The following is a 16249-nucleotide window of genomic DNA, read 5'->3' on the forward strand; positions in this document are numbered from 1 at the left end:
ATGAAAATAAAGAGTATTTTCCATCACTATGGAGGCATGACTCTAAAAGGAAAGTCAATGAACTATTAAATAGGAACTCATCTGTTTTCAGCTTTATTTTAATACTATTACTTTTCTCCAGTGGGCCGTTATCTAGCACAGGTTCTTAATCTACTTATTTTCTGGTGGAATATGTCCACGTGTATAGCAAAGCTTTTCATAGCATAATGTGCAATCACCCCCTCATAAGAAAGTCCAGCAGTGAGAATGTTTGCCCAGCATGGTTCCTCCATTAGCACTGCTAACTGCCCAATGAACTTCAAAGGCTTAATGCTCCATTTCATCTTATTGTAGGTCTTGTTTAATTGTAAGTGCAGTGTAACCTACAATCGGAGGACTGAAAAACAGAAAACAAATCCCAGAAGCTGCATTTAAGTTAGAGGCCCTTTGTAACTTGAGCAATAAACTACGCCAATAAGTATACCAGATACAACCATGTCACAACTACAGTGCAGTAAATTGAATAAGGGTCAAATAATCTGGAAACACATATATTGTATGATAAGCAAGAAATATTGTGTGCATCTTTAATAATTATATTGGAGTCTGTGCAACAAGATGGGCGTGAACCAGCGACCACTACACCAAAAAGCCAGACTCGTTTGCACATCCATCATGATAGTGCATTACTCAACACTGCCCATTGGAGATACTCTGTTTTCTCACTTTGTAAGCCAGACTGAAGACAGTACAGATAGATAGATAGATAGATAGATAGATAGATAGATAGATAGATAGATAGATATACAAGGTTCCAAGCTTATTTACAAAGGTGCAACAGTGTATGATAATATTCTGTACACACAAGGTTGAATGTCACAACTAATTGGCCTGTGGAGAATTCAATTCCCAGTCTTAGTGTCAAAGCTGTTGTCATACTAAGGGGCACTGTAAAGCAGAGCCTGTCTCCACATAGTAATATGGGTGGCTTCAGGTTGTTACCATGTGAAATAGTCTGCAGTTTTAAAGAACTTTTTCATGTTAACACAATCTTGACAGTAAATCAGAAAGGAAGTAATTTTGAGAAGCTATTTATTGTTGTATAATATATACCAATTCTTGTGTCATTATACCAGAATTTAAAAAAAAAAAAGTACAACGTTCTATAAAATTTGGCAATATATAAATAATGTTGCTTTAACTATAAATAGCACAGCATTGGTTTTATATATTTCCACCAATAGCATGGAAACAACACCATTGGCAATGCATTACAACTCCATTATCCTCTGGCCTTTTTTATATGCTCCTAACAAGGATGTGCATAATAATTTATTACGCGTTCAGCCATCTATGAACACAGCAAACAATCCTGGGAGGTATGTACACACACACAAAACTGTTCAAATCTCCACAACACAAGAATTGTGCCTTAAATGTGTTATTGACCCTTTTCTAAATCAAACAGCCGATTCTTAAATTGTATTCTTTATCATTTTGTTTTTATTGTTTAAGTAAACAGTGTCCATTAACACACATAACAAGCAATATGGAATGCATGCTTTACCACAATTATATAAGTATAAACTACTGGGTCCATCGACTGTAGGAGGACAATTACAAAGACTTTTTTTCCAAATCACATGTATTATGTGAAAAGTGATTAAGTCATTCAGTTTAAGGTTCTGGCTTCAAGAAAAAAAAGAAAAATAAAAGAGTCGCATTTGACTTCAACCAAGTCCATCACTCAGCGACAGTTTACTACGCTACTGTGTGCACCTTTGACGTATATCACAGGATATAAAGAGTCTATTTATGATGCTTGGAACAGCACTGTGTATGGGTAAGGCAGTCAATGTGCCACAAAGGGTCTACAGTATTTAAATGATCAATTAAAATAGCAAATTGGACAGCCAGGGGAAACTGCAATAGTTGATTTATCAAACAGTTTAGTTTTGCTAACATTCTATAACAGCCTCAATGGAAATAAATATTAACAAAAAAAGAAAAAGCACTAAACTTTGGGAGATGAGCTCCTTGTGTCTATGTTTGAACTGATCCACTACTATCTTCATGATGGTCCAATAGATCAAACATATGCCCCTGCTTTTAATTAAAACAAAATCATAACACAAAGTTAACTCCAGGGTAGGATTATCATGATCTTAGTTACCCACAATGCCCGCTGCACAGGGTTCTCTCATGTTAATCCTATGCTCAAGGTCCAGAGTCCACCAGCTTTTATGGCTATCAAGAAATTGTATTACTCTCTGGAAGGAGGTTAAATTGGTTCAAAATAAGTAATTTAAGGTAAGGTGGAAGAGAGAGGACTGGAACTCTGCACCCTTAGAGGGTTTTTTTTTTTTTTCAAATATTCTATATGCAAAGTACAGTAATAGTTGTCTTTAAATAATAATTTGGATATATGATGGGGGATAGTGCAAATAGTTTTTATGGAAATGCTAAATAATCCACAGAGACTGTAAACAATGCTTAATTACAGCATGTGATACTTTGTAAGTGAATTGCTACTGTTTAAAAAAAATGACACATGCAAAATGCAGTCCTTAAAACTGTATTTTATGTGTCACATATTTTAAATAGCAGAAATATTGTCTGCCTTTAATTTGTTGCCTACCGGTACACATCAGCATGGAAGCATTACTCAGCCACGAAACTATACAGTACTATGACATCATTTAGTTTCAGTTTTTGAATGCATGTTCCCATGGAGCTAAGTCCTAAAGACTGTGATCACCATTATTTTAAATATGCCCTTATTTAAAGAGCATGTTTTTGGCCAGTACATTTTACACATCATCCTTCTCGAATCTGGAAGATACAGCTGAGGGTTATGGAACATAACATTAACTGTGAAAGATGGCACAGCAAACCCAAGAGGAATGAGGCACGACTGCCTTCAGATCTGCAGCTTCCACCAAGCTGCTAAAATCTACCCTTAAGACAGCTCACTGTCTGATAGACACAGACAGCACCAGGCAGACAGCATTGGTTACTCATATCCCTGAAGCTTCCAGATTCAAGGATGATGAAAGACTAACTAACGTAATACCAAAATAGTCAAAATGAATATCTTTTTAAAAGGTAGCAAGAGATTGGTCTATTTTAAAAAATGTCCAAAACTTTTAAGGACAGATGTGATATTCATGACTGGAGCAAATACAGAAAATGTATATTTATCTAAAGCAAGTGTTATTAATGTAGGACAATATTTATAGAGCTGGGATATTAGAGAGCTTCCAGTTCACAGTCTATCTGCAACAGAACTAAATTGAACAGTAATGAGCATTACATATTCCTGTAAGTTTCATGTTTTATTTGACATGGTCTGGAAACACTATTACTGGCAACCCAAGAATTTGTTTACTCAAGGACAGGGTTTTTTTTTTTTTTCACTTTTAAATTTACACTTTGGCAAGACTCATTTATCAGGCAGGGCACAACAGATAAACCAGAAAATACATATAGTGCAAGGTTAGTAAAAAGTGAGAATTTTTTAAAATGTGTGTCCAGCTCCTGCCACACTGTAAACATAATGGTGTTTTTTGTGATAATCAGCCTGGCACCACTGCCGAATTTGTAAAGGCTTCCTACTTATTTACATGCTGTGTAATTTAATACCTGATAAAGTGGCTATTTAAGAAAAGTGTATCCCTGCTTAAGTAATAAAAACAGGATTAAAGACAGTAAGTCACTGGGTGTCAGACATCCTTTCCTTCTTTTCTAAGCACTGCTTTAAAATATTTTAAAAAGGTTTAAGCTATAAATATGCTAAGTCTAAAGACACACTTTCCAATTAAAACTGGACTCTGTCAGGCATACACATTTAAGAGATTTGAATTGTCTACTGAGGCATTTAGAGTTTGTTTCATCAGACAGTGACCCAAACAACACATTTTAATAGAACTTCACTAGCAAACCCTGCAAATCGTAACTGTGACCTATGCTGAGAGTGACAAACAGTCTTAAAATAACAACAGAACCAGCTGGTTTCAGAATCCTTGAAAAGAAACTTCTAGCTGAATACAAAACTTGCATTACATATTTTACATTGTATCCAGACAAAGAAGTGTCCATTAAGTAATGCACACAAGCAGGCATAGGTCTCAGCATAGCAAAGAACTACATCAAGGGTAAACGCTAAAACCATTTACATGTTTAACATCTGGTCATATTTATTTTACAAATAAACTTTGAGGTACCATTGGATAATAGAAAACACTTAATTTGCCAAAAAAAAAAAAAAAAAAAAAAAAACAATAATTAACCACACACCTAGCTATAAAAAGCACATTTAAAAAACAAACTAAACCATTCCTAGGACAATAGATCTAATTTGTACAAAAGCCTCTAGAATACAAGTGAATTAGGGACTACCCTTGGGCTATAAAGACTCAGTGATATAAGCATGCACATTGTATACGAGTTGCCCACTTATTTCAGTACCCAAGTTTTCAGACTGTCACTAACATGATTTCTCCTGATGCTGTTCAACAGCCTGCTGTATTTGTGACAGGATCCCCCTTGATCTTACATTTAAATCAATGCAGGCCTCTGGGCACAGCTTAAAATTGCATTGCTTGGCACTAGAGTGTTGAATTTCTCCCAGATAAATAGCCCCACGGAAAGTTAAGCATAACCTTTTCCATCATAAACCAATTACTGCCAAGAATAGATTAAAAATAATTATTATTTTAATTATCAAAGCACTTTGCACTGAATTGTCTTTTAACTAATATCAGTATAGAATATGTTATTAATAATATGCAATCATGCAGACTGGGGCTACCATAGGTTACAGATAAAGGGCATGTCAAACTTAACTAAAAGACCAGAAATTAAGGATGAAGCTATAAAAAAAGGATACATTAGAAATGTTAATTATTGAATGGACAACGTGCCAGCATTTGGTGTATTTTCACGGTAAAGGCATGCCTTAATAACCTCTCCCCTTTGAGCTTTGACATTGACATTGGTGAAGTAGCCTTGGGTTATACTGTTCTATATAAACTCATTATATAATCTAAAGAGCGGGGATCGGACGATGGAAAACTAACTATGGTGTAATCTTGAGACAAAAATGTGTTTCTATTTATTGTTTTGCTAGGACAATAATATTTCCTAAAATTAAAGGACTTTAAAACATAACAGCTTCCATTTTAAAATCCCAAACATCTACTAGTAGGTTTACTTCATAATAATATACCCTTTGTTTTTTTCTGTTAATTAGCTTTAAAAGATAAATATGCTAATATTTATCTTATGTATTCTTGGTATGTTGGACTGCAGTATTTTTCCAATGACCTCTGCTTTGTTATTTTTTGAAGATAATTAATGTATATAATCCTAGATTACTCACAAGCAATTCCGAAAGGAAAATTAAACAAAGAGTTTAAAAAGAAGCAGCAATTTATTTATTTATTTATTTTATTTTTTTTTAATTTACACTTGGAATACAGAAGAACAAATATGGAGCATTCTACAAGTCTGATACAGCACATTTGTCAATGTACCATTCTTTTTTTCTTTTCGGGGATGAATCACATCAACTATTAGCTTATTCTATGGTAACAGTTTATGGAGTCTGTGCCCTGTCAAAGAGGTATCCTTGTCAGCTGCATGCAATGTTTTCCAGAACCAGCAGCACATTTAAAATGCTTCCTGGTAGCACCTCTTTATTTCAGGACACTGTTGGTATTGTAATAGTTTATTTTCCAGGTTCGTGAAATGCAAGCTTGTAACATCTTTTTTCAATACAAGAGGAGTTCACATTTGATAGTGTAGTACTTACTGTAAAATGGTTTCTGGAATAGAATTCAACTATAAAGACAATCGCTCTTTAAGAAACATGCCTAGATCATATCAGAGTTGGAATGACAAGACTCAAGTCGGACTTGAGTCGCAATTTTCAGTGACTGCCAAAAAAGACTTGAGTCTCTGCTCAAAAGGCTCGACTCCTGGCCCAAAAGTCTCCACTTGACTCAATCAGTTTTCGTTATAAAACTGCTTGGAAAAATCCTGCTTTTCTGATTGGTTAGCTGTGTTCCATCATCTATTTGTTAATCCCACACAACATTTCAACGCAGACGCATCACCAAAAGCTTTGAATTTAAATTCATACGCTATTACTCTGTAACGTTTACTATCTGTAACTTCTCATTAATTAAAAAAATAAAAATAAATAAAAAATGACAGACCCACAATCAAAGTGATGTTATTAATGGAAAAACTTTTGACAAATGTCTGAATATCAATTTCCCGAATCTGAAAAGTACCGGTACCAGTAGTTTAACGGCCCAGTGAATGAACTCGAACGAAACAAAAAAAATAAAAATAATAAAACACAATAAAAGCTTCCAAGTGGGCTGTGAACATCATGCAAACTGGCTTCAAGAAAAAGGTAAACCCGTTACCTTTCATTTACTTTCTCAGGAAGAACAGTCTCTAAGGAATTCGATGCTTCCCTAAGAAGAAAAGACGGAGAGTAGTACAACATTTCCAGCTTCAGTCAGCGAGCTGGTACAGTATCCATCGCTTTTGAATGATCTGCCATACAGATCACAAAAGTTAATTTAGCAAAAGATGCTGCATTTAGCACAGCTAACAATGTATTCATAGCGGTAATTAAAAAAAAAAAAACAGACGAAGTGGAAATGACAAAGCAACACACTATCCCTCAGTAACACCTGCAGACCTGGAGAAGCTAAATAAATCTGAAGCCTGCACTCAAGCACAGCTCGGGGATTAGTGAGAAATGTATGGGTCAACACTCAGCTTCATTGTCTCTGCCATGGCAGAGAAGGTCAAAGACAACTTAACCACCTTCCTTCGTATTAATGCCCTTGCATTTACTTTTTAAATAAACACAGCAAATTAAAAAAAAAGTTCAATAACAGTAAATATCACTACGCACATTTTTTTTTTTTTTTTTTTTTTTTTAACATAATAACATAAAAAAACGTGTTAAGATTTAAGTAATTTACAAAGTGATAAATGGCCATTAATGCATTTGTATAATAGGTTAATGTAATTGATATACAGAAATGTATATAACATTTTAATAAGTACATGCTATATTTACAATTAAATGTACATTAATATATAAAAATAAACATGTTTAAACAAATTTTGTTTACATTACGCTGGAACTATTTTTTAAGTGTATGTGATAACTGCGTTACAATACACGCGTGATACGTCTATTATGAATATATATATATAATATATATATATATATATATATATATATATATATATTATATATATATATGTGTGTGTGTGTGTGTGTGTGTGTGTGTGTGTGTGTGTGTGTGTGTGTGTGTGTTGTGTTAATTTTAAAAGTAAATAAATAGTCATTTTTAAATTTGATTTATAATAGCATTAAGGTACGACAGAGGGTGGGTTAAAATGAGATAGCCCACCCCTTGTCGTACTTTAATGCTTCAGTAACCGCAGCCCTTCTAATATACAAGCCCTGCCTCTTTATGAGTGAGAGGAATATGTGACAATATAGACAGCGAGAAGCGCGTCAACAGTACCAGCGCTCATCGAGTGGCAAGAACTATGGGTTAGACAGGGAGAGAAATAAGCAGTCTGCCTCCTGCCAACACTGAGCATTGCCACATTAAAATAAACTGTGTCTAAAATAACTTAAATCATTTTTGTCTTTTTTTATTATTTCTTACCAGTCAATACTTATTTGGTGGATCAAATCAATAGATTTTTTATTTATGCAAGCTTAAAACTTAAATGCGGTAGAAAAGCGGTTTAGTGTGTTGTCTTTTGACTCGAGACACAGATATGTTTCAACAGGGCAGGGCCTGTATATTTATTTTCACAAAATAAAAATCAGACAAAAAACAAAAGCTGAACTCCAGCAAGGAGTCCTAACTAAACTTTGTAAGTTCTAGCTAATCAAAAAAAGACAGCTACGCCATTTACCAATGCAACAAAACACATGTGTACTTTTCAAATATCACTATGCCTTTTGCCTTTCACCTTTCGCCCTCCGCCAAAACATTTTGACCTGCTTAAACACCTGCCTGCTAATTACAGGCAGGTGTACTTAATTAAATTAGAGCCATATGATTCTGATCCAGGCTCATTAAAACAATACAACAATTAAACAATTAACTACTTAAACCTATTGCTGACCACGTAAACCTATGGCTGTGAAAAAAGACACAAAACCCACATTTTCACATGTGTTTAGCAGGGCTAGGAAAGAACCATTTCCCTGCCAACCACCACCAACACATAAACCCAACACTTTATTTGCAGGCAGAGCTCTGCCTTGTCAGACTATACAAAAAAATAAGTTATTGATGTAATGACTGCTACAGTTTATGGAACATTTTACAGCACTGGAAATTCATCCTGGATAGCAAGAACCCCCTACCTGTGTTTATCTATAGATTACCCCTACAAATAAACATCAAAAACAACCGGTCAACAAAGCAAAATGTAAAAAAAAGGAAACAAAAGGCAATATACAGAACAACTAACTAGGGATTAATTGAAACTGAGGGAACTTGTTAATCAAGCTAACGGTCAAATTCAACAGATTTTAAACCTAATACTTGTTCTAATAAAGAAAACTGCTTAATGCTTCAAACAAAAATATGCAAGATGGTTTAAAAAGAATATATAATTGATTTGCACATGCATGCCACCAAATCTAGTTAGCCACTTAAATGGAAGGGCATTACTATGCTTTTTCCTTTCTTCCCAGACCACTTTAAAAATAACGTGGCAATTCCAATCTATCCCAAAGCTTGGTTGTATTGTTAACATCTCTGTCTGCAGTCCTGGGGTCAGTCTTAATTGTTTCTGGTGAGGTATGTAAGAAGATGTTAGTGCTTCTTTATTGAGAATATATGTATTTCCTGAAACTGAACTGTTTACAAAAGTTACTGTGAGAATAATTATGGGAAATGTTTCGTATGTTAAATAATATGCTCCTAGCTAAATCAAATTTAATTAAGTAAAGCGATGGTTCTGGCAGGGTACTCACTTTTAGATCACATCACGTAAATATCAAGCATATTGTAGGCGCTTCCAGTACCAGACTAAATCATCAATCAAATAGCTATTTCTTTTTCGTCCCTCGATAAACAATCAGTCCAGTGATTGGCAAGGAAATGATTTATATCTTACCTCAATCCACTAGGTTCACCTCCTCCTCCTCATCCTCTTCCTGCTTATTTGTCTTCATCTAACAGGGGAGGGAAGTCATCCTGCCCCCCTGCCCATGGCAACCCTACACTCTCCAGTTATCTGCAAGCTCATTTGTGGGAAGGGGTGCCTCGAAAGGCGAGGCCAAAGGCTAATGTAGTATTCATCACATACATACTGCTCTAGCTTTCATATACTGCATTTGGGTATAGGGGCCAAGCAGTACTTCACTGGCCTTTATTGCATTCCCACAGGAAATATTGTGCTAAAAGAACTGCTCCTTTTTTTCACCAATGAATTTAGTTCACATTTGTAGCTAAAATAAGCTCAGCTAAACCAAGCCTACCTATTGCACTGATCAAACTGGATATGTGGACTGCATGTGTTCATTCATATTCTGCTGTAGCAACCCACTACAGGTTGTGAGATTACATAAAATCTACTTGCTACTCTGGATACCCAGGGAAACTAAGCAACTCTAGCTGACTTTGACAAAGATGGGATAAGATTGGCAGGACAGGTTATAGGTACCTGCTGCCCATTTTCCTATCCACAGGGACAGTCTGCACCAGACAGAATAAGTATCGTAAAAAAACAAAAATCAGCCATCAATCAAAAGTCAAGTCAATGTATTATATTGAACCACAGATCCAATAACAAATATACAATGACATTATGCTTTCTATTAATTACCTTAAACATGCTGGGGATGTTGCAACCCCTTATAATAAAGAGCAAATATTTCCTGGTGTTACATCAAAGGCAACATGTTTTGCGAAGTACTCGCCTCTTTTTCAGCATAACAAATTTGCTGCCCAGTGCTGGAATGAAAGCTTTCTAAATACGTGATTAAGGCTGAGGTTTTCATGTACTGTAGAAATGAATACACTATGTTAGCAATGCTGTCAGAGAGTGTTTTACTATTACCAAGCTTGAATACTAAGAAATCGCTTCACTGCACATGCTTCAGCTAACTGCAAAATGAGTACTGAAAATCAGATTTAGGGCTCAGAACAGTCAAGTTGCAGCATAATCTGCTAAAGATTAAAATATTGCACTAAATTAAATTAATAGGTAAAGCAATTAGCAATGATAAAAATGACATTAATGAAGCTGCAGAGCTTGTTAGGTCATTTTCATTATATATGTTAAGCTTTGGCTTGGGGCAGAATATTCCAAGGAAGAAAAAGGTGAAAATGAAACTAAATGATTAATAAGAAAACCAAATGTCCTGTTTCTATGGATTTTAAGTGTTGCTATAACAGTATGCTAGAAAGACTATACTGCACTTGCAAACAGGCTTGAAGCATATTTGTTTTGTATTACAGAAATCTGCATATGTCTAAAGGGTTATTTGAAGGACATCCCATTTCTACAAAAATGTGTACTGTATATCAGTCATTCCAGGTTTTTTTTGTTTTGTTTTGTTTTGTTTTGTTTTGTTTTGTTCAACCCCTAATATTACATTCTTCATATCCTTTAGTTAAACAAAAAAGAAAAAAAAAGGTCATAGCTCCCCACCAGTTTGTTCCAGTATAAAGTAAGACGGTTTCATTTGCAGTCTACAATACAATCTGAAACCAGACATTTCACAATGGTCAATAGAAATTAACAAATCTGATTCAACTTTCAAGTGAAACCCAGTGGCAGGTTAAAACATGGCTTTAGTAGCGGACAACTTCTTGGGCTGCTACTGACGTTTCTTAATTAGCAGAGGTAACATTGTTTCTTAGAGCATATACAATGTAATTCCTACACAACAATGTTTGAATTTATACTGTGTAAAAAGTTTTCAATGAAGCCTATTTTAGTCTCTGCCCTTGCATCCTGAAGAATGAGATGCAAATGACGTGCAAGGGCTCTACAGTGTCTGATTGTTCTCTCACTCAGCTGCTTTGGTAATTTCCAATTTTAACTGAATTCTTCTTAAATGTTGCCACCCCTTTGACACCAACAGCGGAGGAATGAACAATGGGGTTGTGAACATAAAGCAGAAACAGTTATCAAAAATAATCAAGGCAATCTCTATAAAATATTTCTTCTCAGGCTGTCACATACTGGGGTCTCAAATACTTTTCAAGTCAAACAATGTACAACAGGGTAGAAGATAAAAGGATGATACAGAATATATTTGAAATAAAGAAATACTCCAGTTATGAGATCTTATAAATAAAATAAATAAAAAAAAAAAACAATTAAAAATAAAAGTAATACAGGAAAGAAATATATTACTTATGTTTGGTCAACAGAGTGATTTTGAAAAGGCAAGGGCTCCTCCCTTTGAACATTTTGAAATTAATGTGTCAACAATGATCTCTATTAAAAAATGCAACCATCCATTTCTATTTTATCACTTCTTAGGGATGTGTAAAGATTTTAAATGACAAGATTAATCAGCGCTTTGTATTTATTTATTTTTTTAAACAGTGAAGAAATGTCTTTTATAATTGCGCTGTGTGGTGCTGTAATGGAGAAATAAATATTTGATTTACACTATGTAATCTCTATGTGATATATCTATTATATTCAATTTGCACCCGTAAACAGCAAGTTGGAATTTGTATGCATTTTAAGGAAACCATTCAAGGCATTTACTGTGTGTCTAAACTGTGTATAATATTTGAAGAATGCTTGTTTAGCTTCATGGCTCTGATTCTTTGAAACTCTCTCCCAGCTTTGGTGTATGATGCTCCCACCATTGCTCGCTTTGAATCAACTCTTTAAGCCTGATATTTGTTATTAGCTGTTTTGTCTTTTCTACTTCTGATCATTCAATATCTTATTCTCATGATTCAACATAACATACGCATACTGTTGTGTCTCCTACTTCTGATGTTTCACTGCATCTTCTTATGTTTCTATATGACATATTTTGAACAGGTTGGCTGTAGTGATGATGATAAGACCAGGAAATGCAAGGACACAGAGTGGTGAGTGAGCTGTGAATTGCGCTGTTGCACTGGTTTATTATAAATAAAAAGTTTTAACAAGGCAAAAACACTTTGTAAATTAAAACAGCACAGTAGCCAAAATCAGACAAACAAAACAAACAAACACTAACAAACAAACACTGGGCAAAACAATAAACAAGTATCGTGCTGGTTCCACAGGCCACATACAACATACAACACAAACTACACACAGGGGAGGGCACCTTGCCACACTTATGCATCCACAGTGTTTTAGAATTTTCACACCCTAGCCTTCTATTTAATGTATTCTGCATTGTTTTTCAATGTATTTAATGTATTATGGTGCTGCATTGTTTTTTTACAGTATCTTGTAAAGTGATTTGTGATGGTGGTCCACTATGAAAGGCGCTATATAAAATAAAGATTGATTGATTGGTTGATATTTAGGCATATCTGTTTTAACAGTGTACTTCTAGAAAGGTACATTTTTGAAAATTCTCAATTATTCAGATTGAAAAATCCAATGTATACCACAAGCATGGGAACCCCTTTTTTTGTACTGCTCGAGTGGGATAACATGCTTATCGAGATTACTTTCAAATGTGTCTTTGTTTATATTCCAATCCAGTGGTGTGTTGCTTAAATTCAGGATGGAGCTGCGCTTCGCTATTTCAAACAATACTGCCGCTTATACATGTTTTATAACAACTTTTTTACAACTTTAAAACTACTGGAATAATTTCAGATTTCTATGGTTGATTTTGACTCCTTGTGAACAAGTTTAGTCAAGAATTGCCAATTACCAATCTGCCTGCTTCTGACTTATCTGAACAGCCTGTAGCCCCTTCATTCACACTGGTGAGTAAGAAACAACAGAGAGGCTGCAAATTGATAGACTGAGCTCAAGGTTCTTTCTAAAAAGATAGTTGTGAAGAGGCCATAAACAGGATTCTAAATTAATCTGTGTCGAAGCATAGTCTTTTTTTTGTTTTTTACAATGAAAATAAAGATCCACCAGGTAAAATAATCCCAACATAATTGATTTAATATAAAAATAATAATAACTGTATTGCTATTTTTAATTTATTATATATATATATTATATAATAATAACGGTATATAATATATATATATTATATGTGGGCAGAATACTGAATGCTCATTGGTTTTATTCCTCTTAGGAAGACAAAAATCCCTATGAACAGAACAAAGAATCTTGCCACAGATTCCTGTTCGAAGAGCCCAGAAATCTCTTGTGCCCAGTAGCTTCACTGGAAAAGTACCTATGAAAACCAGAAAATTATCCTGCCTCTTCATCCCAACAAAGCAAAACAATGCTGTATGGAGACACAGATCTACACTAATTATAGTATCTGCAGTACCTTAATACAGAAACTGTCCAACGCTGGATTGCAAGTGAAATTATATCCATCAGAGGTCACAGATCCGAGCCCTCCCTGCAGGGTTACTGGGCACGCTCGCTAGAAAGAAGAGCATGCTGGAGCAGCATCTTGTCTGGGGAACACTCCACAGCATCGCCAAATAAACCAACAAGATTAAATGAAAGCAAAAATATTCTTGCACTTCAGTGCCTCCTTTTGCAGCAATTGACAGTTGCTTCAATAATTGTCCAATTAGTAGCAACATTCAAATGAATCTCTTTAAAGAGAAATGAACTCAGACACAACTAAGCCAGATTTCTATAGTTATTTAAAGCCTTTATTTAAAAAAAAGATATATTATATATCTATAATATATGATAGTATATTGACTAATATATATAATATGATATATGTATTATATAGTTATAATATATTCTCTCTTAAATATTATATATAAAAAAAATGCATATGTCTTACCTGATTATTATCTATTTTACTTCATAGGGAATGTTTTCTGATGTGGAAGGTTACACAAAGGCATGGGTTGTGCTGGATATTGTCATTGTTTGGTTTGTTGAACCCAAAAAGTGACAATGTCCAGCAAAACCCATGCCTATTCGTGTCATGTTGCTCAATTATATTTTCTTATGTAAGATCTCTTCGAATCTAAGGTCCATTTTTGAAGCAAGTGCAAAGGCAGATGAATACAATATTTATAGAAGGAATACAATATTTATAGAATATAAAAAAATGTTATCATGGAACTGCATGCGCCCTATAGCCCGGGGGTCGCTGGTTTGGGTCCAGGACCGTGGACGGTAGTTCCCAGGGGGCGGTGAACAATTGGCAGAGCGCCTCCTTGTGGGAGGGTCTAGTTCGGCCAGGGTTTCCAAGCTCACAGCGCACCACTGACCCCAGTAGACTGGCCGGGTGCCTGTAGGCCAGCCTGTAAGCTACCCGGAGCTGCGTGATCCTTCGACACTGTAGCTCTGAGGCGGCTGCATGGCGGGCCCGCAGAGTGAAAAGAGGCGGACGACTGATGGCACACGTTTTGGAGGATGTGTGTGTCCGTCTTTGTCCCTCCCGAGTCAGTGAGAGGGCAGCAGTGGTGAGCCGGGTTGAAAATAAAAATAATTGGACATTTCAAATTGGGGAGAAAATTCTAAAAATAACTGCCGATTCCAAATTAAAAAAAAAAAAAAAAAGAAACTGCATACCCAGTTCAATAATTGTAATGCTCCCTTCAACAAGCAAATTGTTTCTAGTTATTTAGATACTGTTGCAAATATATTATAATCTTATGGACAGCTCCACTATATCCCACTAGAGATCTAGGGATAATGATTGGTTTCAGAAGCCTTTAAATTTAAAATCTGTTGTTTTGTTTTCTACCTGGCCACATCAACTGTCATTAATAATACAAGGGTTAAGCAGCTGTGCCTTCATTACTGCCTCATGAAGTTAAAAATATTTGACCAAAAATTAATAAGAGGTTTTTAAATACAGTACTCTCAAACCTTGGACGCTGCACCAAGCAAGAATGAATTATAATTTTCCACACAGCACTTTAGTGGCACAATTAAAGATAAAATGATATACACGCTAATCAAGGGATGTAAGATAAACAGCTGAGATCAGTGCTCGCCAAACTCAAACTGGACAGACCAGTGCAGTGCGAATTTTATCATCTAAACAGTTATTTTGGCAGGTGGCCTAAAATGAGATGCTAATTCTAGTCTGAATACTGGTTCACATTTGGCTGTATTCCCAGTGAAAAAGAACATTAAATGATGGGACTGCTCTTACTGCCCATAATCCTACCAGAGAAAATTTAAACAGAAGAGTTCATTTTTGTTAAGAACCACCCCCACCCCCTTGCCACTGTCAATGTGAAAGCCCATAGTTTCAGCCAGTTATAAAATAATTTAAAAAAAATAATCTAACTTGTCACAGACGCACCTCAACATAAACCATCACAGACGTAAGTTGTATGAAAGAAGAACTTACTCAAAAAATGTATGTATTTTTTTACATACCCACAATTTAAGATATACTTCCAATCTAGAATATATATATATATATATATATATATATATATATATATATATATATATATTATATTTTTGTTTTTTTTTTTTTTTTTTTTTTACTAGCCTTACATTTATGACACATACAGTTCACTGTATCGGTTATATATGTGAGTAGTACTGTGTATATTGCTTCATATAAAACAGCATCACTTCAAAAAGAAACATGCAGTGGCTTTCCAATTCTGTACTCATACCGTCATAAATCCATCCAACAAACCCGAGTCTGGTTTGGGAGGCGCTTGGAGCCGCTCCATCGACCACTTCTCAATTATTGAAGCTACTTGGGTGTTTTCGGTGTTTAAGATTCGGAATCCTGTCATGTTAACACCACTGTAGCGATAAGGCTCCACATCCAGGGCAAAGAGATCCTGTAAGAGATGTGTTGGTGTAAAAGCAGGTTGTGTCTGTTGATTCTTAATTAAGTGTTGGAAATACCCAGGGGACACAATTGTATCTCAATAAACTATCTGAAATACTGCAAGGAAGTGTTATGTGGGGGCAGATAAACATTTCAGTGGTATGTTATCCTTTCCTTAGTCCTTAATGTGACATTTCCTATATGCTAGTCTGTCCCTTATATAAAAAGATAACCCGTGCACTCAAACAAGGACAAAGGATGATGTTGTTCACAGCTTGAAGAGAGTTTCATAATTCTATATATTTCATAATTGTGTATAGGAAAACATTTTAG

The 16249-nt window shown here is 35.2% G+C and overlaps 1 protein-coding gene across 1 annotated transcript in view; it reads right to left on the reverse strand.

Moving 5' to 3' along the window:
* LOC121316280 (glutamate receptor ionotropic, kainate 2-like) overlaps positions 1–16249 on the reverse strand; it is a 182444-nt gene that overhangs the window by 95298 nt on the left and 70897 nt on the right. The window contains exon 6 of the mRNA XM_041251260.1: positions 15753–15926. Within this exon, the coding sequence (XP_041107194.1) occupies positions 15753–15926 (174 nt within the window). The remainder of the gene's footprint in view (positions 1–15752; positions 15927–16249) is intronic.

The sequence above is a fragment of the Polyodon spathula genome, chromosome 5 (assembly GCF_017654505.1).
Source record: "Polyodon spathula isolate WHYD16114869_AA chromosome 5, ASM1765450v1, whole genome shotgun sequence".
In the NCBI taxonomy this organism is placed as follows: Eukaryota; Metazoa; Chordata; class Actinopteri; order Acipenseriformes; family Polyodontidae; genus Polyodon; species Polyodon spathula.